At 36.9% G+C, this 26,276-nt stretch overlaps 1 protein-coding gene across 5 annotated transcripts in view; it reads left to right on the top strand.

The window, feature by feature from the left end:
• KDM4C (lysine demethylase 4C) overlaps positions 1-26,276 on the top strand; it is a 271,034-nt gene that overhangs the window by 115,799 nt on the left and 128,959 nt on the right. For all 5 annotated transcript variants that reach the window (XM_049794708.1, XM_049794709.1, XM_049794710.1 and 2 more), the window contains exon 9: positions 24,314-24,504. In XM_049794708.1, coding sequence (XP_049650665.1) covers positions 24,314-24,504 — 191 coding nt within the window. The remainder of the gene's footprint in view (positions 1-24,313; positions 24,505-26,276) is intronic.

The raw sequence follows: 26,276 nt of genomic DNA, 5'->3' as shown, positions 1-26,276 counted from the left end.
ATATTTTGCTTCTAAACATTGTTTAAGGGAGTCTGGGATTTCCACGTAAAACATCTCTGACTGTACATAATAGGCACCCAGATTCAGACCCCATGCTTTTTGTTTTTTAAAAAATACAGTGAATTGTTAGATGTGAGAAGTCTGGTTTGTGATAGTTGTTTATTCTCCAGAAACCCATTCAACAAACTTTGTGAAGCTGGAGCCAAAAATAAGTGCTGTGTATAAAGATTATAGTTGGAGGAAAAGTCTAAAGGTCTGTGCTTTTTTCTTTTTTCTTTTTTTTTTTTTTTTTGACACATACAGTTCCTGGCTCTTGTTTTCATTTGCACTGAAAACAAACTTCTTATTTGACTGACTGCAACAAATGGCTCTTTGGACCTTGCATCATCCTCGCAGGGCTGCAGAATACATTCAAAACATCCCCATTGTTCTTGGTATGCATCTGTAGCTGTGGTTAAAATGGTACTGCTTCAGTTCAGTCTTGCCGATAGAAGTCCTATGCATGAACAAATTCATTTAGGCTGGTTTGACTATTGGAGAGGATTGCAAGTTGCCTGGAGGTCTGTGTAAACTCTCAACTGGTAGCTGGACTATCTTGGGGCATCTTCACCCCAGCATAGTACAGAGAGGTATGCAGTAGTTTTTTACCGTCTCTTTTTGCTAAATTCCATTGCATTACCAGTCTCTTTCCCTCAGCTGCAGTTGCATTGTCTTACCCTAAATTGTTTCTTCGTATTTACAGACTAGTGTATTTGCGTAGCTTCTATCTGGACAGTGAATGCAAAAAGGGCATCTGCTGTGCCATCTCTGCCAACGTGCTGCTGCCTCATTGCTGAGGCCTCACAGTAGGTCACAAAAACAACATGCTGTACAGCCAGTCACCAGCTGCCATGATTCGTTCAGATGTCTGTGAGAGCAGGGATATAACCCTATCAGAAGTTGCACATAATGGATCATTGAATTATTCACCCTTTCATGGAATTTTGTATCTGAATGTGGATGCTTCAATGACAGCTCTTTTCTTCAGACAGTCTGTTTTTTCCTAAAAAAATACATTAGTTTTTAAGTAGCAAGGAGCTGCATTGCTTTAAGTAGTCATGAAGTCTAACAAGGAATAAGAAAGCTTAAATGTATTAGGGAAAACTATCAAAAGGCAGACTGCTTATAGTGTATGACTAAAGATTTAATTTGAATACAAAGTATCAGACTAAATGGTCATTAAAAATGTGAGCAAATTATAACTGCACTAATATTGCATATAAAAAATGAAGACATGACAATGAAAGTATTCCATATAGGAGAGAAGATCATATGTCTTCAAACTCTAGTTTACTGTAACTTCATTCAAATGCATGTTAACCAGTACATTTAAGTAGTTGAAATTTCAGCACTGATAGGTTTTAAATTGGTTCAGGAGAGATCCTCAATCCTGTTGCTCAGAGGTCAAGTGAAGTGTTTTAACTAGGCCTGCTGAGCTATCTTGGGTTTTTTTGGTTGTTTTTTGTCATCTGACACTTTATCAGTATTATGGGAAAAGTATTTCCTACTCCTCCCTCCCAAAAGAATATGCAACTCTTTATGGATTTGTTAAATAATCATTCTTGGATTTTACCTGTGAATACAACCGATGTCTTTCATTTGTACTCTCTTGCTAACTAGTGGCATTTTTTAAATTAAGTGTATATTATAACTAAAGAGTTTCAAAATTCACCATCCATAGTCACTGATGGGGAAAATTTACTGGCTTTTAAACCTTGTGGAAATTATCATTTTCAGTGTACGTTTATTGGGTTTGGGCATTGGTATAAGCCTGGAATGCAAAGATTTGTAGATGGGGTTGTCAACTGGTTTTTACGTTTCGTAGGATCATAGAATAATTAAAAGCCCTGGCTCCACTGCCAGGCTTCCTCAGGGGGGAAAAGATTTCTCCTTAGCTCCAGTCTGCATGTCTTGTGTTTCAGTTAATGCCCACTGCCTCTCACCCTCCTGTGATCCACTGTTCTGGCTCTTTTCTCTTGGTAGCCTCTCAAGTACTGGGGGGCTGCTGTTGGTCCCCCCCCGAAACCAGCTCAGCCATTCTCCAGGTTAAATAAGCTCATCGCACTCAGCCTCCTCATGCTCTTCTCCCTGTCTGCCTCGGTGAACCTCTGCTGAACTCACTCCCTTTTATCTACATTTTTCAGAAAGGGAGGGAGCTGGATAGAGTGCGTAGGTGTGGTCTGGTGACTCCTGAGCAGAAGGTGATAGTCACTTCCCTTAACCTGCTGGCTACCCTACTGTTCATAGAACTCAAGATGCTGCTGGCCCTTGTTGATGCCAGGGTGTGTAGCTGGCCTGCACTCTCCTGCTCACAAGGGCCCCCAGGGTCTTCTCTACTGAGCTGCTCCCCAGCCCATCCATCCCCAGCCTGTGTCTTTGCCAGGGGCTTTGCCTTCCCAGGGACGGGTTTCCACATTTGTTAGGACACACTAAATTTCATTAGGCTCCTGTCAGCCCATTCCTTCTACTTGTCCAGGTCTTTTTGAACATCAGCCCTGCCCTTGCATATCAACTGGTCCTCCAGCTTGGTGTTGTCTGTAAACTTGACAGTGTACTCTATCACCTTCTCCAGGTCATTGATAGATACATTAGTCAGGTCCCAGGTTAGACCCTTGCAGTACTCTGCTTGTTTCTGGTCTCCAGGTAGACTACAACTCACTAACCACAACTCTCCTAGCCTGTCCATCTGATGAGTATTTTACATTACTATGAGTATTTTACATTATTACATTTATTTAGTTGTCTGCCCAGCCAGACTGTAAGGTCTAAACTTGGATGCGAGAGTATTGTGGGAGACACTGATGAAAGCCTTGCTAACATTGAGGGGAATGACATCCACTGACAACAACAAATCTGGTCATTTTATCAGAGAAGGCACTCAAATTGTTCAGGCGTGATTCACCCTTGGTGCCCAGAAGTGTATTCCAAGGTGACTAATTTCATGATTTTTCCCTGAGACCTAAGAAGGCCAACTGGTCTGCAGTTTCTAGATCACCTGTTTGGCCTGCTTTTGAAGAGGTGTGCAATGTCCTTTCCCCTGTCATCTCGACAACATGTCAAAGATGACAGAAAGCAATCTCACTGTGATATTGGCTGGTTCTTTGGATACAGTCCATCAGCTGCATGGCGCTGGGCTGGCTGAGTTTTGGCAGCAATTCCTGACTCAGCTGTCATAAGCTTTCAGCTTACTGAAGTCTGAGGTTTGTGCTGTGCTGCTCTCCTTCCTCACTCCTTATGAAAGGAAGTATGTTAGCAGGGCAGTTAATTAAAAAGTAAAGATTATATATTTTAATATAGACTTGAAGACCAAAGCAGAGCATATCTCATGCTCTGTTAATGACAGTAGAATTCTGGTTACTTGGTGCACCAGATTATTTGTTTGGCTAGTAAATTATGGCTGTAGGGGCAACTATTTTGTGAGTTGTTTTCTTACATAATATTTTTCACTGATCAGTGCAGTCTGTTAATTTATACTTTTCAGTAATGACAAAGAAAGTGGCTGTTCAGTGATGGTCTTAAACACAGAGCTTGAATTTACAGATGTGAAATAGTAATGAGACCTCTGTTTTCTGTACCATAAGTGTTACTTGAGTAAAGGTTCAAGACACCCTACTAAAAAAGATCAGTCTTCCAAAATGAAGTGAATGATGCTGGTGTTTTTTTTTGGGGGGGGGAGGGGTGTGTGGTTGGCAGTGTGTTTGTTTGTGTGTTTCATTTGGTTGGTTGGGTGTTGCGGGTTTTGCTTTGGTTTGGTTTTGGCAGGTGGCTTAAACCTGGAGCAGTAAAGCATACCATGTACCATGCTGTATTTTCCCAATCTGTGTGTTAAGTATCAAACTCTGTGTTGTCATGTTGCCACTGAGTGTTGCCTTGCCCCTATAAAACTAGATGAGTGGAATGTACGATTTGTAATATGTAGCAGATCAGACAAATAATGCATGTTAATATCCCGACCTCTATTTATTGCTAGTATTTCATAGTATATGTACAAGCTATGTCATTGTTGTACACTGATATTAGGAAAAATGTCATTCTTCCATGTTTGAGGAGGTGATCAACTTTTATTATATATTCAATAGTATCAGTTTATTTTATGTTATTACAGATGACAGAGTTACAAGTACTGTTAGGAGTGATTAAAAAAATAATTGTATTCTCTAAGCAGCACCGTTCACTTTCGCTGCATAAGATGACACGTTCCTCTGTCAAACTGAAGAGGAAGCTAGTTTGTCATTTGTGTGTGTTTAGGTTCCTTTGGGTGATGGCCCGATAAGCACTGATGACTTCCTGAAACAGAAAATATTACCTGGAAATTTCTAAGTGACTTTAAATAAGTCTGAGCATTCAGGGGTGGAAGGAAGCCTGATGTCTTTGTGTATTGGTTTTGTTTGGCAAGGTTTTGGTAGCGGGGGGGGGTTACAGGGGTGGCTTCTGTAAGAAACTGCTGGAAGCTTCTCCTGTGTTCGAGAGAGAGCGAGCCCATACCAGCCGGCTCTAAGACGGACCCGCCGCTGGCCAAGGCCGAGCCAATCAGTGATAGTGGTAACGCCTCTGTGATAACATTTTTAAGAAGGAAAAAAGTGGGGACGGAGAGAAACTGCCGCCGGAGTGAGGAGTGAGAACATGTAAGAGAAACAAGCCTGCGGACACCAAGGTCAGTGAAGAAGGAGGGGGAGGAGATGCTCCAGGCGCCGGAGCGAAGATTCCCCTGCAGCCCGTGGTGAAGACCCTGGTGAGGCAGGCTGTCCCCCTGCAGTCCAGGGAGGTCCACGGTGGAGCAGATCTCCACCTGTAGCCCGGGAGGACCCCACGCCGGAGCAGGTGGGTTCCCGAAGGAGGCTGTGACCCCGTGGGAACCCCGCGCTGGAGCAGGCTCCTGGCAGGACCTGCGGATCTGTGGAGAGAGGAGCCCACGGAGCAGGTTTATCTGGCAGGACTTGTGACCCCGTGGGGGACCCACGCTGGAGCAGTGTGCTCCTGAAGGACTGCACACCGTGGAATGGACCCATGCTGGAGCAGTTCGTGAAGAACTGCAGCCCGTGGGAATGGCCCACGTTGGAGGAGTTCGTGGAGGACTGTCTCCCGTGGGTGGGACCCCACGCTGGAGCAGGGGAAGAGTGTGATCAACCCTTGTCCTGAGGAGGTGAAGCGGCAGAAAATAACGTGTGATGACCATAAACCCCATCCCTGTCCCCCTGTGCCGCTGGGGGGGCTTGGTGGTGAAATCCGGGAGTGAAGTTGTGCCCGGGAAGAACGGAGGGGTGGTGGGAAGGTGTTCTGAGATTTCATTTTACTTCTCATTACCTTGCTCTGGTTGATTTGTAATAAATTGAGTATGTTTTGCAAATTGAGTCTGTTTTGCCCGTGACGGTAATAGTGAATGATCTCTCCTGTCCTTATCTCGACCCGCGAGCCTTTTGTTATATTTTCTCTCCCCTATCCAGCTGAGGATGGGGGAGTGATAGAACGGCTTTGGTGGGCACCTGGTGTTCAGCCTGGGTTAACCCATCTCACTTTGGCCTGTGCTTTTTAATCAGTCTTCCATGTGTCCGTCTTCCCTTTTCTAAGAGCATTTTTATAGTTGGAGTTTAAACTAGTTCCTAACCATACTTTCTGTCAAGCTGGGTACCTTTGGAAGTAGCAGTGATTAACAGAAGATTCTGTTGCCAATTGTGACCAAGTCGCAATTACACTGAGCTGTTTTCTGAATCTTCTAATAGTTGCAAAACTGGAGCATGAAAGCCAAAGAAAATAAACATCTTTGCAAGGAGCATTTGGCTGTGGGGTGGTAGCATTTTCTTTTGTAATTGTTTCTGAGGTACTGTAAAAAAAGGCTAAATTGAATGACTTTTAAAAATACTGAATTGTCATTTCTCTTTTATTTTATGTTCTGTTTCAGTACAAATTACATAGTGTCAAATTTTTCTATATCATAGTTACTTGTCCAATCCACAGTGATTCTCAGTAATGTACCTCTTGGTGCAAGTTACTCCAATTCTGTCATTTTCTTCTATTAATAGGACCCCCAATTAAAGTAATGTCATATTATAATTGAGTTTTTAAGAAAGTATATTAGGTCTAGTATATAAGAATGCATTGTCATCTTTTTAATCATTTAACAGTTAATGGCTATAAACTAGAAAAGACCATTCGCAACAGATAGAAAGTATTCTTGACATTGTTGAGAATGTAATGTATTTAAATACACATCACCTTTACTCCCTGTTTTTTCTTCAAATCTTGATTTGATTTCAAAATTGCCATTGAAGTTCAGTGGACACAAATAATTCATCTGTGGAGAAATTACTATGTTATATTACAGAAACTAACTGGAGGTGTTGAAGAGCATGTTGTAAAATATAAAGAACATTCCAGACCTGAAACTTGGTAAATGTTAAAGTCCTCCTGTCACTAGTAACTTTCATAATGTGTATCGCCTGGTTAATGGTGATGCTATATATGTTGTGCACTTGTACCTGGCTGTGTTTCTTACATGAGGAGAGAAGAAAGTGTTTTGAATACAGTGTATGGTTTGGAAGTAGGAGTGACTTCAGTTTGTGTTTGAACTGAGGCCTGTAAAACATGCAGAGCAACTTGGCACCAATGTGTGAGACCTGGTCTTGCAGCAAGGAAAAGATTGCCATGTGACTGTGTTGGAAATACGCTGCATACGCATTATTGTAATTCAATAGCAAGTCTGTTAAAGAAACTACTGTGAGGCTATTGTTATGATTAAATAACTAAATCTCCCAGTTCTCAGGATAAGAAACAATGTACGCATTTTTGATTGAGAAAGCATTTCTTCGAAGCCTGGTTCATAATGATGTATTTGCTTGCAATGGCTTTGGAGAGGTTAATTCAGAGAATTGAATGTTAAAAAAGTATTGTTGTCTGGAAGATGTTTGAGAATTATTTGTAGAAAAACAGGCAGATGTAGAGATAAAGACTTCACGCATGATCTGAGGCAATTGGGTTGAGCTTGTGGAAAACAGAGATCCATGGACAAGGTTTCATTGCTTAAACATTGTTTTTTCACTCAGTTATCTGTTCCTTTAAGGTTAAAACCTTCCTTGGTTTAAAAGAGCTGTGAAAGGCTGTATTAATTACTGGTCACAGATTCTGAAACAAAGACTTGCAGACAGGCTGACTAGTTATAGCGCATAGTTTTAGCCCAGTTACAGATTTAAGCATTCTCTCCTCTGTTGGCTAGCAGTCTTTAAGAATCATGAACTTTCAGAATGCATCAGAGTCCTGTTAGGTGAAGCAGAAAAATCTGAGAAAGATTCCTTTGCCCATAATCATTACAAATCTACTCTCTGTTTCTCATTTTATTAAAATGTAAAATAGTTGCCACTTTTCCAAATGTGGAGAAACTTCTGTTTCCCAGAAACAGCAATGCTACTTGAGCAAATAAAATTTTTTAAGTAACAGGATTGTAGACAAAGTCAGCTGGAAGGGTAGGAAACCTTGAGCACAAACTTTCAAACTATGAATTAAATCTGGGCCTAAGGGGGTATGGAGTGGTGGTAGTGCAACTGCCTCATTGGTAATTTCTTGCTGTTTGACATCACGGATATTTTAAAATAATTATTATATTGTGTTTATGAAGAAATTAATCACTACTGTTTTAAAACACTGAAATGATAGCCCTGAGAGAAAAAGAGAGAGACATTTTACTAAATTGTTCCCTCGCAACTGTGCAATCTTGTCACACCCCTAGTGTATGTGTCTTCTCAAATGTGGACAAAAATGTCTCTTAGTCCTAAGCGATATAGTTGCAGGAATAGGAGAGTGCTGTGGCACAGCTTCTGATGGACATACGCTAGCCATCATAGTATCAAATACTTCAATTTCATTTGCTTGTTTAGTTGTTTAAAAAGATGGTCCTCTAGGGTATAAGTAACAGGAACGGCTGTTGGCAGCTGGGACCTCATCACTTAGAAGTGATGAAGTACCACCAAGACCTTGGGTCTACTTAGCTGATAACTGAGAACCCTACAGGATGTTATTGAATAAAAGAAATCCAATTGTAGATAGTATCAGTAACAACTTTTTTTTTTGTAGTAGTGATACAAAAGCATCACTGCCATTGTAGAAGACCATAGTAAAACTCATCTGAAAGACTGTGCAATTCTGATCACTTACATTCAAGAAAAGTTAATTAAAAAAGCTGTTGAAAAGGGAGGATTCTCATTTGAAAGCAAATTAAAAGAAACTTGGCTTATTGACTAGAGCAGAGTTGACTAGATAGCACAGGCATAGAAGTGGAATTGAGAAGCAAGCAACAATTTTAAGTTTAGCCGCATTTTAGCTTTCTGGTTTTCTCCCTATAGGCATAATTTTTGTGTCTGTTGGATGGATCCAGGACACCAAACTGTACTTGAGTTGTGGGTAACTGTTGGGTTTAAAAACATTATCCTTGCAAGTATGAAAGTGTTCACCCCAGTACAAACATGAACAAATCACATAGGCAACCTATGAATATATTTAGGCTGCTGTCACAATGAAATTTTTATGCCTGGTGGAAGTGAAGTCCCAGACTGGGGTCCTGTAAAAATAGTTTAGAAAAACATAATAAAATGCTTTTTCTGTTCTTAATATTAGACCGGGCAACCTGGTAGGTCAAGTAGGGAAAAAGGAGTGTGTCGTAGGTGTAATTCTATGGATATTGACAAGAACTGCAAAAGCATATGACAGGAATGAATTAGGCTTATTTTTTACATAGGTGAATGCTGAGTTCCAGAGCAGGAGGACAAAAAAGGGGAAAAAAAAACAAACCCCAAGACCTTTTGCTTCTTGTGCAATAGAAATGGCCATCTTGATTCTATGTTCATTTTCTCATTAGAACCACTTAGTTTTACTTCCTTTAAACTGGAATATGGCTTGTTACAATCCCCAGAAATGGAGCAGTAATAAAGTCTCAACCTGCTTAAAAGCTATCCTTAAAAAAATAGGAAAACTAACTGGTGTATCTTTAAATAGATGGTTTTTAGTACTTACAGTATACTGCTTAGTATCTTTTTTCTTTATTTTTCCAATTTTCCCTATGATCAGCCTGAAAGAAATAAACATTAGAAGGAAATAATCCTCATGATCCAGACCTCATTTGGTAGGTACCTAGCAAAAGAAGATAGTCATGGAAATTCCTGTCGTAACTGCAAGTCTTTTGTTAGGTGATTTGTTTCATTCCACTTCATGCTATATGAAGAATGAAGAATGGTAGTGCTTTTTAGCATTTCTGTTTACTGCAGTTGACATCTTCCTTAAGAATGTTATCCTTGAGAAAGAAGACATAGTATACTATAAATCCATTGCAGTTCCTTCTGTATTTTTATGTAATAGTGAAGAAGTTGGAAATGGTCATTTTGCCTTTTTAGAGTATATAGGGTAGAAGATGTGGTATCTGATAAGTAAATGTTTCACAGAAAAAATACTTTAACAAGGTGTGCATCTTGTTAGATGTATTAGAAAGGTCATCTTGCTACTGTTTTTTCTTGTAACACAAACATTTCACATATGCTTGTGATGAATTTGGATAAACACCCCATGTTTCTGACTCGGGATGCAATCTTGATTTATAATTTCTTTTAACTTAAGTTTTCTTCTGTTTGTGTCTCTCTTGAACCCAGTTTCACTCTCCCCTTAAGCTACCTATATTCACAAAGCTTCTGATTCTGCAAGGCGTGGTGCATCCTGAGCTTCCATTGAAGTCAATAGAAGCTGAAGAAACTTTGCATTTTCTCAGAAGATAGATAAGCTTAGAGGCAACTTACCAAAGAATATAATTCACAGTACCCCTATCTTCCCTGTTGTGATTTTGTGATTGTACGTCTTGAGTTTAAATTACTAGTTCTTTTCCAATAGATTTGGTTACAGTTGGAAAGGACATCAAGTAATGTTCCCCTTTTTGTGTCACATTCTTCCCAGCAGCAAGTTTAGTGTTCACTGCATGTGTCTATTAAGCATTAATTCTTTAACTGTATTTTACAGAGAGATAGCAATATGGTATGTTCCAGTGCGAGAATCTTAATTCCTACACAAACATATGGCATAGAATTGTCTACTTAAAGATGGAACAATCTGATAATAATTTGGTAGAGTGACATCTGCACAATAAAATAAGATGCTGATCACACTGGAAAAGTAAATGCAGAAGTTTTATACTAACTATTCTGACATCATCAGAAAGCCATTATCATTCCTCCATGGAATGTTAAAATTTAATGATCTAATTTGGTCTTATCACATGCAATATAAATAAAAAATAACCCTATTAAGTATTCAGAGACCCATGCTGAACACAAAACTTTTAAGTGCTATTTTCTAGAATTTGGACTTAAAGCACTTACATATGTTTAACAGGGAGTAAGGAAAAAACGGGAAAAATAAAAATTCTGTGGTCATTTCCACCCTTTACTGTAGATATTTACATATTCTGTTCTATTCTCTGCTTAGTTTAATTTCTTCTCCTGTTGGTCCTGCCATCAGGATATGAAATTTAACATCAGTCTTTACTTTTGGGGAAAAATATGTTAACACAAAGACATAATTCCAGCTTTGATGTGAATCAAAAGATGGATTCTTTGAGGGCAATATGAAGTGTATTCATGTTAGAATGCCAGACCTGAACTTAGAGAGAAAGCTCCTGCAAAACAGAACTTTGAGTTGTATTACCTAAAGTCATTAAGGTCTGCAAGGAAGCATCCCTTTATTTTTGAATGCACATGACTGAACATCAAGACAGTAGGCCTTCTATTTTAGGCCTTGCAACTGAGGATTTCACCTCCATCATCAGTTCTTCAAAATGGAATGGAAATACCCAGAAATTTGGACACTGCGTTGAAACTGAACTCAGTTCTTATTTTAGAGTTGGGTTTCTTAATTGGAACTATTATAGAATGTAAGCAATTGGGTTTTTTTGAAGTGAAATATTGGTAGCTTTTGAGATATGCTGGAAGTAAAGAAAATATCTGTTAAAAATTATGGAAATGCGTAACAAATTCTGATTCTACTTTAACTTGGGTACTATATTGAGGTAGTTAGTTCTCTGATAGAAATGGTTTAACTATCTGGTTACATAGAGAGAAAACTTAATTTTTTAGTGCAACTGTTTAAGGGCAGAGTAGAGCTTGAGCTGATCACAGTATTTCAGTTTTGCAATACTGAGTCTATATAAAATGTATTTAATATAGAATTAGAATAGTCAATACTCTCTCATATTGGTCTCTTTTTTCTGTTTTTTTAAACCTGTTTTCCCACTTCTTTTTATTGTGCCAAACAGCCAGGAAAAATCTTAAATGCTTTTGCATTTCTTAATGGAAAGCTACTGCGGGTCACAGGGTTTTTTTTCCTTTTTTTTTTTTTTTCCTGAAAAACACATTTATGAATGTAGAACATATTTATCTAGGTTTTCTTCTTGACAGTTAATAGATCACAATAGGAAGACATTTTCAAGATATAAATAAAAGAACTGCATATAGTGATTTCCTTTTACACATCTATATTTACAGACTTTTTTTGGTGTCACTGTATAAAACATACAATTTTGGGGGTTTGTTTGTTTTGGGTTTTTTTTGTGTGCGTGGTTTTTTTGTTGTTTTTTGTTTGTTTTGGGGGGGGGTTTGTTGTTTTTTTGTTTTTTTGTTTTTTTTTTAACAGAAATACAGTTGGCTGGAATAGGTTGAATTATCTTAGATTGGTCTTCACTGTCTGACAGCCTATAGAACTCATACCAGTTTTTTTTAATGATAGATTTCAGGCTAGCTGCAAGTGGGGACAGAACATTTCGTAGAAATGTATGAAAACTCTCAGAGGTTAATACAGAGTGGATGCAGAAATCTCTTTCACTCCTTGGACATGTTCTGTCTTATTAATAGACTTTTCACAGATTAAAAAGCAACCAGGATATCATACAGGACAATTTGTTTGTCTTACCAATTCTCCTTCTGCCAAATACAAAACTCCTGTAAACGCTTCTCAGGGGGAAAGACATCTAACACAATTCTTTTGCATGAAAGGCAAACGATATTTCTATGAAGTTAAAGCCTTTAATTTTCAACAACAGTTTTATGTTTCAGGTGGAGTAAATGTATTTTTTTAAAGTGGACTAAAAATCAGTAAAAATACATTTTCTGATTTGTAAGAATGAACACAGTAATGTGGACTCTGTGCATGAAGTTTTCTGTCTGACTGATTAAACCAAGTAATCTTAAGGATATGACAGCATGAGAAATGCAGTTAGGTTTTTATGGTCACCCCAAATCCTTAGTTAAAAATATTCATATTTAATATCCTGGATGAGCTGATTATGAAGAAGTAAATCTGATTACCTGATTGTCTTGAAAAGATCAAATGACTACTATTAATGAACTATTTATCCTAAATTTTGGGCCCAATCCACAGGAAGCTACCCATATTTTTGTTTTGCCTATAGAAGCTTCATTAGTTTTATTAGACTTTATGACTAGAGAAATTCTTTATCTCCCTGCAGTGTTGTGGGAAAACAGGTGAATCTCCTATTCATTTGGCAGAAAAATTCAGTAAGCAGCACATCGTACTGTCACTCTCTCACAAGTAGAATCCTGTTCTTTTGTCAAAACATAAGGAACAATTGGCTGATGGCAATTCTGATTGCTTTAGAAAGTAATTATTGAAAGAAGGCATATAGATCTTAAATGATCATTTTGTCTTCTACAGCCACCCAAAATGAATAATGATGAAATGACACATATTCTTTATTGTGTTGTGGTTAATAAAAAAAGGGAAAGGAAAAAAAAACCCTAAACTAAGCATACTGTTTGATAAGAGCAAAGTCATCATAAAAGTGTGATGCCTTTTGAATCTACTAGCTACACATGATCAAATGATTTGGTAACATTTTCGGCAAGTTCCTCTTACTGCATCATAACTCTTACTAGAGAAGTTTGTAAGCCTTCCATCTTCATTTATACAGCCTGTTGCCCTACCCATATTAGGAAAGTGTTTTTAAAAGTTTGCCAGTTAGCACACATCTTTAATTGCATGCAGATTTAAAAATACTAAAGCATAGTAAAGGGATTTTAGTTTAAGCATACTTGGCATGTCAAGAATCATCCATGACTACTTATGATGAAGACAGCACTGTTCAGAACACGCTTCTTCATGGCCTCCTAATGCCAAGAAGTTGTGGTGGTGTATGATACAAGTTGGTCTAAGTAGGTTAATAGTGCAGTTGCTTAGCCAAGAAAGTAATGATACTTTCATGCTTTGCGACCACACAGATCTCTGGTCATACTAACTTCCCAGCTCTAGAGGATGGCTGGAGGATCTTGAGTGGATCTACGTGTGTAGGAGAGGGACTATAGATGTATGTGGCTGTCTGTTCTTTTACATAGCTGTACAGGTTTTGGTTCTGAAGTTCTTTTAGTGCCCAGTACTGTACGGTAATAATGCTCTGCAATACCAAACTGTTCATTCTGTATTTCCTGGGCAGCAAAACACAGTCCTATCTAATGCATCACAAACTGATTCTCAGACTAAAATTAGAAAAATTTGTTTTTTCAAATGTATGTATTTTTTGTTGTCTGTGCAGTGTTTCATACTACCAGATATTTCTTGCATTAATAATTTGACCATCTAGCCTATTTCTGAATAGGCTAATGGCAAGTCAATGCTTTTATTCCAAGTGACATTAATACTTGGAGATACTTGCTACACCAGGCTTTTGCAAGGCAAAGAGCCAATGGATTGAGAGCAGTCCTGTTATAGACTGTTTTGATAAAATGTATTGCACCAAAGACATGGCAAGTAATTGTGGTACCTTAGTAAATGGTTTTCAATTTCTTATCTAATAATGAGCCTGCATGCTCCACACTCAGCTCTGTAGACCAGCTTCATACTCATCCTTACCTATTGTAACACTTAGTGATACTTAGTTTGCTCTAACTCTCATTCTCTTTTATGAGCTGATGAACATATAAACAAATTAAATAGTTGTATCTGATGTAGTTGCAGTCAGTGTCTTTTGGTTTTACTGTTCTCTGAAAAGCTTGACCAGCACTAGAATCAAATTGTTAGATCTTTCTTGGGAAAGTTCCTGCCTTATATCCATAGTTGTCAGCATAGGAACTGTGATCACCACAGCAATATAACCACTTCAGTGAATAGTGAAGTAATATTTATTTTCCCAACTCTAGGGCATGGTAAATTATGTGAGGTAAGAGGAATGTAGGTCATCATCTTCTGTCAGGTCCTTCATTTGATTATCATTCTTTTAGAAACCATAAGCCAGAAAGGTCTGTATTGTCAACATCATTGTTCCTTCATTTCTTACTTCACTTGAGTGGAAGGAAATTCTGTTGCTTTGAATGGTCTGTCATTTTTTTTCATTAGGAGTTTAAATTGAATACAATCTCTGTTTACACTAGCCTTTCTGTTTGTCTATCATATTTGTCAGCTGGAACTCATATTTTCTAGGAATGGGTTCAATTTTCCATAACTATTGGCAGATGTTTCTCTAGGATCTTCAGTGACAATGATGTATTTGTTGATAACCCAGTGCTTGCTGGAAGGGACTTTGCTTCACATCAGTGAGTCTGTTTTTTTTTGTACAAGGGCTTTAGTCAACAGAAACATATTCCATTTCTTCCGAAAATGTCTAGGGGTAGTTTCACCCTATTTTGAATGCATACTTCATGCAATGAATTTTCCTTTGCTTCAGCTACTCTTTCCTCTTTGCGGCAGGTGAAATATATAATGCTCTGGTTCCACTCTTTTGACTCATATTTTTGCAAGTTACATATTTAAGTAATTTTAATAGTTGAGCCCAGTGTTCCAAGATACTAACTGCAAGAGTTGGATTGTGAGTAGATTTCATTCTTCTAGTGTTACTCTTTTTGTGCTCAACTTGCCACTTCAGTACCCTGGTAGGAACATTTGAGGGGTTTGGTTCATAGGCCTGCCAGATGGTTTAGCAAGAGTGTGTCAGTGTCTGAATGGGAAAACTTTTGATGGGTATCCCATACAGCTTTTATTTATTGGAGAAAAAACTTAGAGAGGATTCTGCAGTTTCTGTCTTACTGCAATTTTCTCCTACTTTCTCATCCTCTCCTACCTTCCCAAACCTAGACAACCTGTGTCACAAAGCCTCTCTTCTCAATGTGTCAGCGCAGCATCAACACAGTGTTGTTCTCAGCCATGTAGTTTACCCAAAAAAGACAGAAAATCTTCCTTTTGGAGTTTTTTCTAACTGAGTGCTTTTTCTTTGCATTGTTTCTGACAGGATTGCTTTTGTTTGTTTGTTTTTTTGAAGGTTTTGATGGTGTGGGGTTTTTTATTTTTGTGGGGTGTTTTTTTTGTTTGTTTGGTTTTTTTTAATACCACAATGCTTCATTGCTTACTTAGTTTGGATTTAAATGGTGGTAAAACATTGTATAGCTACAGTTTCTTTCTTTTCCGTCTTTTATTAAAGGGTAAGCTACATAAATAGATAGCTGCAGATTATTTGATATTTCTGGGGTTTTATTAGCTTTTAAAATGTGTGGTTGGATCATATCATTATTTTTTTCACTAATATTTTTTTCTGCCCTCTTTATTTTTTTTTCTCTCTGTAATAGAATTGGAATAATAGGAGAGCCTTGGGGGGGGAAAAAGTTATTTTAAGAACTGGGAAAATCATTCTCTTTTCCTCTGTTCAATTTAGAAATAAGGTCTAACTTCTGGAGCAGGGAACTGAAAATCCAATGTGTTCTAGTCTCAGTTCTGACTGTGGCCTGCCTTGTGACCTTGACAAATAAGCCTTTCTGTGATCTGGTTTCTGATTCTTTATTATCAGGAAGAAACATTAATATTTGCAAAGCATTCTGAAATTTCCTGGAATGAAGATATGTACAACTATAGGCTCTTTCATTATCTCTTGGAAGGTGTTCGAAATATTGTTCTGCTTTGCTGAGCAAGAGTACAAATGAAGTGTCTTTGGAAGGCATAAATTCAATATAAATGTCATATTGGCCAAAAAATAATTCAGTAGATGACAGTCTAGAACAAATCTGTTAGGTGTTATCCTCTGTGAATTTTTAGTTAAGAATAACACTTAACAATCGGAACAGTGAGGTTATTGATACATAAACAAACATTGGTTGATTCAGCCTGCTCTTTGACTCGGCGTTTACAGAAGCTACAAGATGTGCACGAGTGATGAATTTTGGGCATCTAAGTCTTGAAAAAACTGAGCCAAGCATTTGCAAGAATTTATCATATGCCTTAGAGAAACTTAATGAATGTGATGGTGCTTTACATGCTTCACATGAGACTTGGCCACAGCTTTTCCCTCTGGAATTTTATTGCTTTCTTCTCCTTCCCTCAGGCAGAAGTCATTATGTACTGTGATTTACTATTGTTAACATTAATTTGCTGGTTTTAACATCCCTTAGTACAATCCCTTAGTTCTAGATGCTAAAAGGTGAAACCTGAGAAAAATGTATCATGACATTTTAGATCACCTTCAAAATGTTTAGAAAAAAAATTATTTTCTGAACTTTAAAAAGTAATTTATCATTTTATTATTATAAGGGCAAGTCACTATTCCATTTGCTGTGCTGTGCTGCAGAAGCAACATTGAGGAATGCTCAATGGTTCTAGGGCTTTACATGAGTTAATAGTATTTAGTTTTCAACATGATCTGCCTGTAAGCATTATCATGTGTAAATGCAACCATAATTTTTAATAGCGGCAGCTAGGTTTGGAGTTCTGTAAAATTCAAATTGTTGTGCAAAAAAAAGTGTCTATACTAATCTGATTATATTACTGTGAATCTTCAATTATTGTTAAATCTTAATCTGAGTTTGAAAAAGGCTTCTGAAAGTACTGACAATAACTTGACTTGCTGGAATGACTAGCAATGTTAGTAGTGATACACAAATATATTAATTGTGCCAGAAAACGGTCTTAAATAATCCAGTGGTGGCAACAGTTTATTTTAGCCAATAACCAACGCTCCAAAATAACAGAAAAAGTTCTCATTCCTCAGCCTGCCTACTCATACCGGGTGTATATCTGCATCTGTCTTCCCAGAACCCCCTTTAATCTGCAGTATGTGGGGTTCTAATCTGAGGTTTTTCCCAGCTGGAATGTAGGAATACGGTTTTCAAGTTTGTAACCTATTGATTTTCTTTTGAGTTTACTGGGAATAGAGAAGAAATATTTCCTTACTAGGTTTCCTGTTATACTGACTTCTTATCTATGATATGTTACAACTATCTCTTTGCTGTAATTAATGACCTAAGGATATATGTAATTGTTCAGAATTGCTGCACTTGGGTCATTTGTGAATTCCTTTTTTATGCTTGGTAGTAGTAAACTTTCTGTAAGTAAATCTTGGTAATGACTGAGGAATTTATGTAAGCAAGATGAGGGACGACACAGTAATGGGCCCGTCTTTGGTATTCAACTTACAAGTTATTGTTTGTAATATGATATATATATATATTTATATATGTGTGTGTATTATTGCACAGAGTGCTTGTTTTCTTACTTCGGGAGGTATTTAAGAATTGGTTAATTCTGGTCTGCTGCAGATGGAGATTAATTTCTTTACAATAAATTATAACTTCACAGGGTCAGAATTCTTCCATTTTAAAATACAGGAATTACAAGACAGTTTAAGTTAAGGGGCAGAAGCCTTCACTTTCTGGATCTGAGGAAATGCAGTCCAAAGGTACTAAGAAAGGAAACAATGAAGAGCAAAGAGAAGGATGGAGCAAGGGGAGTTGACACACAGCAGAGCGCTAAAGATTCCAGGCAAAGGGTTTCTGTGTATAGGCATCACGGATGGATGGAGAAGTGAATGTGTTTCAAAGAGGAGAAGAATTTGGGATAGAAATACAGAGTAAAATCAGAATGAAGAAAAAAAAGTTAATAGCTAATGACTAAAACTTCCAAAGGGTAAGAGTAATGCCAGTAAAGATACCAGTAATGGCTTTACAATAATAGGACACACAAGGGTAGTATAATTATGGAAACTCAAGGGATTATTTTCAAGATATGTTACGCACCTCCCTCCTCCCCCACCCAAGCAAACCTGTAAAACCCCCAAACAACCCTCAAACCAGCAACAAACCTTAAACAATTGTCTTGCAGAGATATCCTTTCAAATATTTTATTTGCACTCAAAAGGGTTGAGCTTTGTCAGCAATGATAGTTCGCACTGCATCAAATGTGGTAGCACATAATTGCAACAATCCTCCCCCCCCCCCCCCCCCTCCCCCCCCCCTTGCTTAAAGTTACTGGATAGTTAGGTGTCAAAACTTGGTAAGTGAGAATGCTGTCCTGTACATTAATGTGTTACTCTGGATGACGACTTGGATTTAGAGTTCAAGACCACCTGTAAAATTACCAAATGTATGTAAAGCCCCTTCTCTCCTCTTGCTGTGCATAGAAATATCTTTCTGTCCTCATCTTTGCCTGTCTCCAGCAAGTTCCTTGGATCATAGACTGATGCCTGCCTTCCATTTTGAATTTCATCAGTTTTCTCATCTACAAGCCTAATTCATACTTAATTCATTGGATTCTGTGTCACATAAATGGAGAAAAAGTATAATCAAAAAGCTGTAACAGGCAGATAAGATAGAGAGAAAGAAGAGCAGAGAGGTGGAACATATAAGAAAAGATGGGGTTCTTTCAGCTGTGTTCTGTCACACTGTTTCTGTTGCCCAGGTTTCAAAGGAGTTGGAGGAAAATGGCCACATTTTTGCAATGGCATCTGATGCTGATGGAATCAGTTCTACATAATATAAACTCAGTCTTTTTTGTCTGGGAATGTCTTGGTGGCATTATGTGTAAGTGTAAAATAAATTGAAAATAGGAATCAAGAAAAAAACCAGATATTTTGTAATGCACTATTTAAATATTAGACTATTTTAAAAATATTGCAGACTATTTGCTTATGCATATATGAATACAAATAATGAATTTATTATAAATCTTTTCATCTATTATTTACCCAAAACTTTGTAGAATGTGTGTAAAAAGAACCTTAAAAAAGAGAGTGGTGTTTTGAATTTGTATTTTTGTTGTGTGTGACTGGTTGTGTCAGGGAAAAGTGAATGTACTCTCTATGACTTATCAAAGGAAGGCTTGCTTTATTGAAGCTTGCACAGATGGCTAACTGATATCAAAGGTTTCTGCAACACTGCCTACAAGTTGCCGGAAGGTCAGTGTGAAAATATATCCCTGCCTGATTTCATAGCAAAGAACAGTTATTGTTACCAAGATTTATTAAATTCTGTCCTCCTAACAAACAGTACCTTGAGTCAAGCACTTCTACAGGTAGCCCACAAGAAGCAGTTCCAGTTGTAGCACCTTTAAAATGTTGTTTACCAAAACACATTTTTTACATTGTTTGAACATGAATCATTTAACATATTATAAGGAGAGTGGAATATAGTGGGTGGAATAGTCTATTAAGTGCAGTTGAAGTTAAGCTGGCAAGAAGAATCTGAATTATTTAAAATGTGTCTCTCCAATAATTACATCATTGCCACTGTGCCATGAAGAAAGCTTTAATCATTATAAGCAGTTAGGAAGGTGTATCAGTGAAAAATGTCTTGATTAGATAATTTTTAAAATGTGCTTTGTGGATTGGGGCTTTTATAGCATATAAAGAAAGTTACCAGCCTAATACATGCCTCATTCTGCTAATTTGTTGGTTTGTTATATGTTTAGTAAAAGTCCATTCTCTCTTTACAAAGAGAACTTTTCATGGTTTCTCTTGACTGTTATTCTCACACATGCTGTTCCACAGGTGTGTGGAAAAAGAGTTTACCTACACCATGCAGTTGCAACATAAATTAGGTGCCTCTTTTTTTCTGAAATGATTATATAAAGGAAGGACAAAATTTTAGCCTAACAAAGTACTACTATTCTTCTTCAAATTAATGCTTTGGAAGAATTTTAACTAAAGTAGATTTTGGAAATAGTGAAAATCACATTTTAATTAACAAAATCCAATATTGAGTGCAAAATGTCCAAGATCCTCCAGATATTTTAAGCCTAATGTGTTAATATTGTAACACTGTAGTATAACAACTGGTGTTTAGGTTAAGAACATATTTTTGTGGATACAGTCATAATTTCACATCTTAGAAGTTACATTGTCATGTATACTTCATTTAACTAACAGAAAAGTGTAAATCACCAGTGCTTGACTCTGGATGTACATTTCTGTGCTTAGAACTGCGGTACTGAGAAATACCAGCCCCCTTCTAGTCAAATAAGATAAATTTTTTTGCTTTCTGTTGCAGCAAAATATGGTACTCTCTACAGAGTGAATATTTTGATGTTAATTTTAAAAATCCAATGATTCTGTTTGATGAAAGAGTTTAATATTGGAGTATTAGAAAGACCTTTAAGACATGTACTTGATTCTTAATGATATGAAATGTTTTTCAAGAGCTGTTTTTAGGTACTAGCACAGATGTCAGTGGGTCAATATCCTGCTGATCAAAACGTGAATTCTGTGATTACCTCAGTGAGAGCAATTAGGAGAAAAATGCCTCTATTTTAAAATTTGCTTAACTATGTGTCTAACTCTAGTATGTATAAGTCTAGAAGCTTGTTGTATGCGTTTAAATTTTCCTGAGTCAGAGTCCAAAATTGGAGGAACTTAACTTTTTTTTTTTCGTACAAGATAATTATTCTTTTTTCCATTCACAAATAGCAAGTATTTGAAAGAAAATATTTTGGCTGAGTATGTCTCTCCTAGGTAATTTTCTCATATTAGAAATGTATCTCACAGTTATACCAATTAGTTAAAGTTTCTGAAACATTTTTCTTCCAATTCATTGCTATAAAGGTTTGCAGCTACTAATAAATGTTATTTGAATTGCTTACCTCTAAGCTGTATCTTTGTGGTAGGATAGATAATAGTTATGGTGATGTTGATGTTAATAGTAATATCAAAGAATTGAGAGAGTTCTGTTCACTTAAGTATTCTGATTGTCATACTAATCTTTGATTGAAGGATATGCATCAGACTAATTCTAGCGCATATAGAAAATAATTCTTTGCAATGCAAAGGTTGTGATGTTTTTCTATGGCAACATCAGTTGTATTTTACATGGTGATCCAACAACTTTGATTTTGCATTTACTTTTAAAGATACTAAAAGATGCTTCCAAAATTATTGTGGTCCATGAAAGTACCACTGTATTTCAGCAGACAGTGGCATGTCCCTTTTGTGTCTGTCCCTGGAGGCTTCTTCAACAGAATGACATTTAGTTTTGCTTTAGAGAGAATCTTTCAGTCACTTTTTTGTCTTGAGAGCAGGAAGCCATATAACTGTCAGCTACAAGTCAGTCAAATGGGAAATGAAGAAAAAACATTAAAAACCATTGCTGCCACCACCACCAAGAAGAACAAAAAAAATCTTCCAGCTTATTTATCAAAGCAACAGATTATTACTTTTTTTCCTGGCTCATTTTAGGGAATATGAGTAGAAATTGTTTTCAGAACATACGTGCTGTTGTTGTCTGATAGGTTACTTTCAAATAATTCCACTCTTTGGTGCCTAGAAGCCTGTCTTCTGTATTTTCAGGCAAGCAGTAATTCTGTTGAGCATGAAGGTTCTCCATTAATTTTTACTCAGAAGTGTATGATTTTAAAATTTTTAAAACTTCCAAAAAGTTCTATTATATTTCCAACACGTGCCTGTTTTTCTAAAATCATTTGCAGTAGTTCTATAAGAATCTAGTGGAAACTGATCAAAGATTACTGAAAGAGAAATTCTGTGCCTCATTTAGACATAACTTATTTTGAGTCTTTTCATATATTATTATCATTCCATCAAAGAATAAATTTTATTTCTTGATATGTTTTCTTCCTTGATACTTCAATGCTGACTTAAATAATTATTTTCTTCCAAACCAGTGGAAGTGTTGGTGTCTAACAGGAAAAACAGTAATCCTCTAAATTTTGGGTTTAACAACATTTCTAATCAATGTATAGCAACATGACTTGAATAGGAAAGGATTTTGTGAGTAAATGGAGAGAAAATCGAGTGCTGGTTGTCTTTGTGTTACAAATTTCATTTTTAAAAGTTAAAAATAGAACAGTGGACCATCTACGCACCTTTGCAGTACACAGAAGTATCTTAATTGCATTTCTGCTGCTGGTCATTGTGACTGATCAATGACTCTAAATCAGACACACTATTTCAAATAAGGTTAAGTCTTTCACAGTATGTGTGTTTATGTACATATATACATGTTGTTTGAAAAAGGAAAATTCTAATCATATTTTGGGTAAAAACTATCATTAAAGACAGCTGCATAAAATTACAGTTTTCTTCTTTCCATTCCATCCTCAATTAGAGGGCAGTGTTGTGAATATACAGCATACTGATGTTGAACATATTGAAAGTAAAGCATTTTTAATACATCTCGGATGCCTTCTTTTCATTATATATCTTAAGATTTTCAGGAGGAAGGAGGGTGGACTAGAAATGATAGGTGGAAATAGCAAGTAAAGAAATTTGTATACAGTGCACAAAAAGCTAGCTAGTAGAAAAGTTGCATTCAGTCCCTAGTGTTTCAACTTTTCTATGATTAAACACCCTGCTTGTTTAAAAGGGGTGAAAAAACTAGCTGTAGCAAACCAGAAACCCAGGACATGCATTTACCAGGATTTTTTTATCTATCTATCTATCTATCTATCTATCTATCTATCTATATCTTTGTTCACCTGAAAGAAAATACTGTCTCAAATTTGCCCTTTAACTGACTCATTTAACTATAACACTAAGTTCTTAAAAAGTTTTTCCATTTCAGACTGTATGTTTTAGCCAGTGAATTTGTTTTTAATCTGAATAATTGCACTGGATTTACATGGCAAGGTTTTGGTAGTGTAGGGGGGCTGCAGCAGTGGCTTCTGTAAGAAGGGATCAGGAGTTGCACATGTCAGAACCAGGTTTAGCTGGCTCCAAAATGAACCCACTGTTGCCCAAAGCTAAGCCCATCAGCGACTCTGGTCGTGCCTCTGTGATGGCATATTTAAGAAAGGGTAAAAAACACTGAGCAGCAGCTGTGAGAGGGAGGAGTGAGGAAAATGTGAGAGAAACAGACACTAGAGTCAGGGGTGAAGTTGAGCCTGGGAAGAATGGGGGGTGAGGGGAACTGGTTTTAGTTTTGTTTTTATTTCTCACTATCCTGATCTGTTATTAATTGGCAATAAATTAATTTAATTTTCTCAAGTTGAATCTGCAATGGTAATTGGTCAGCTACCTCCCTGTCCTTATCTCAACCCATGAGCTTTTTCATCTTATTTTCTCCCCCTGTCCTGCTGAGGAGGCGGAATGACAGAGCAGGTTGGTGGGCTCCTGGCAGTCAGCCAAAGTTAACCCACCACAATAGTTTATGTGCTGTAGGCATATTGATTTACTTATTTCAGTCTCCTAATACTAAGTATTTTGGAGCATTAGGTGCAGTAACTTTAGTCTGAAAATTGTCTCAGCATCTACAGTATTCCAAGTGAAGACTCCTCTGTATTTTCATGATCACCATTAAAAGTTTATTCAAATAAGTCTAAAATATTCCACTCATATGCATAATTTGTAAAGAAAAGCCACGTAAAATTCTTTGGGAGGACTAAAATCAGGGACTAGAGCAAAGTTGATGAGGAAAGTACTGCATGAGATTTTAGTCTGCATTGCACAGAAGGTCAGGTTACGTGTTTATAACAAACTTTTCTAGACCTTAAACATAATACTCTGCTTTCTTGCTTGTTTATTCCTCCTTGTAGAAAAACGTGGGCAAAACTGTAACTTGATATAGTACTCATATGCATTTTGTTTTGAAGAGTTAAAAGCTAGGACTGTGTATATGCCTGTAAAGACCTTTGGGTCAGGTGGATACTACATGAGTTATTTTTAAAAAGAAAATTATGATGCCGCTAAAGTTACATGCAGTCTCTGCATTTGACATGGTATTGGCTTAAAACTATCAGGAACAGCTAATAGAGCAAAAAGAAATCCTATAGTTTCTTTTTGGTCTAAACCTGTAGGAGTTAATCAAACAATGGACTGTCCATAAGTACCTTTGTGGAATCCTAGTGTGTTACATTTGTTCAGATAGTATCTTCTCCTGAATGATCTTCTCCCCCGCAAAGAAGCGAGGAAGAGGCAAAAAAGGAAAAATTTGATTAAAGTAAATTTTCACATGGGGAATTTATATTTTAGACTTTCTGTACTGTGAACTGCAGCATATTCCTTTACTTGTCACTTATAAATTCCTGTCTTCTCTTGCAGTGCACTTGTAGGAAAGACATGGTGTCAATATCCATGGACATCTTTGTGAAGAAGTTTCAACCAGACAGATACCAGCTGTGGAAACAAGGAAAGGATATCTATGCCATTGATCATACAAAACCAACTCCTGAATCAACACCTGAAGTAAAGACCTGGCTACAGAGAAGAAAGAAAATAAAGAACTTTCCCAGGTGGTATTTATGTTTCTTTATCCTCCATTTAATTGTCTTTAATATGATGTCAGTTTCCTTTTTGTTTCTTTTTTTTTTTGCCACTTTATCAGATGTTTTATTTTAATTAATTTACTTTAGACAAAGTTTGTTTTTCTGTTTTCTGCATTAAGATGAACTTGGGGACAAGGAAGTGGTTTTTTTTCAGAATGACTATGAAAAATTAATTCAACTTACAAGTTATGTGTATAGCTAAAGTTACTGAGTATGGAGAGCATCAAAATGCATTCCAGTGTGGTATTTGGAATCTTTCTTTAGTAGAGATTATTTCATTAAAATTTTCAAGGTGTGGATATTTACTATTGTTTCTAGCGACATCTGCAACCAAAAGACAAGGGAGAAGTTGGAAAAACGTATCATGAAGCTGTGGCAGAATCCCAACCGCTGTGTGAAGTCTCTAGCAATAGTTTTAGCCCTCACTCCCAGGTAACTCCAAGGAGATACCATGGTCTATTTGGCACACTCTCACAGTGCTGCAGCTGAAACCTCCCTGTGTCTACCACAGGTCAATCACAAATCATAATTTGGCATAAGGAAGGCCTAAATCTCAGTTGTTGGTGTTGACACCACTAAGAAAATTAGGAGAAAAGTTTCTTATCTTGCCACTGAAGCTATCAAAGCTTTGACCTATTAAAGCAGTTTCATAGCTGCATCTTTTTTCTTGGTGCGTATTGCGTTTTTTGTTTGCATTGCACAAACATTTTTTGTACACTAATGCTTTCCTGTCTCACTTATCAGGATCATTATGGATTTTCTTCTTCATTGTCTAATAAAGATCTACTTAATTTCTAGCCTAGGGTGGGTGGTTTTGTTGGTATCTACTTACTGTGGAATGCAGTTTGCTGGGTTAAAGATAGTGCTGGATTTTTTTAAGAACTTTTTCCTCCTTCAAATAATTTTACAATGTAGTTATCTTTTTAACTTGTTCTTAAACTGAATTTCCTCATTCTATTTGTAAGTTAATGTATTTCTTGAGGAAAATTATAGGCAAATCAACTTGTAAAGAAGAGGACCAACTGCCACTGTAGTGGAACTTTATAACTGAGAAATATAACATTGGCTTTGTTCTGAGTAAGAATAGTTTGTGGGGTAGAATCAGTTCTTGAAGACAGCCAGTGACACAGCTAGACAGCCAATTTGTTAGTATATGTATAATATTAACCTGGACACACAAAGAGAATATTTCTGTTGTTTAGCTAGTTGAATGCCATTTTGCCCTGTAGTAAGTTTTACTGTATATATTGTACAGCATAACTGCAAATTCACGCTTGGACCATCAGTGATTCATTTGGTATTACCCTTACGGGTAGCCAATTTTAACTAAAAGCAAAGACTTTATAATAATCTTGTTGAAAGTTTTATCATAGGAACATGTGGGCTGATTTTGTGTACTTCGCTAATAAACACAATTCCAATGCTGTGTAATTCTTGAGTTGGCTTTTGTTCAGGCATAGTAACAATGCGTATTGCGAAGGGAAGATAAAATGTTTATTCAGCTTCATTTTGAGTGTAATGTGTTGACTGAAATTGTCATCATTCTGATTATGGGAATAATACAAGTCCAGCAGAGTGAAAACAAAAATACTGTCTGTGGAAATCTTAATGAATATAGTGACAGGGAGAGCTTAACTTTGAAGTTTATGGCTGAAATACTTTGCTACAATAGAACATCCTATGACTGCATGTAAATAATACTTGCAGTTATATTACAGTGTGAACTGATGGGCCTCTCA

The sequence above is a fragment of the Accipiter gentilis genome, chromosome Z, assembly GCF_929443795.1.
Source record: "Accipiter gentilis chromosome Z, bAccGen1.1, whole genome shotgun sequence".
Taxonomy (NCBI): domain Eukaryota; kingdom Metazoa; phylum Chordata; class Aves; order Accipitriformes; family Accipitridae; genus Astur; species Astur gentilis.
This window is presented reverse-complemented; position numbering and strand designations above follow the sequence as displayed.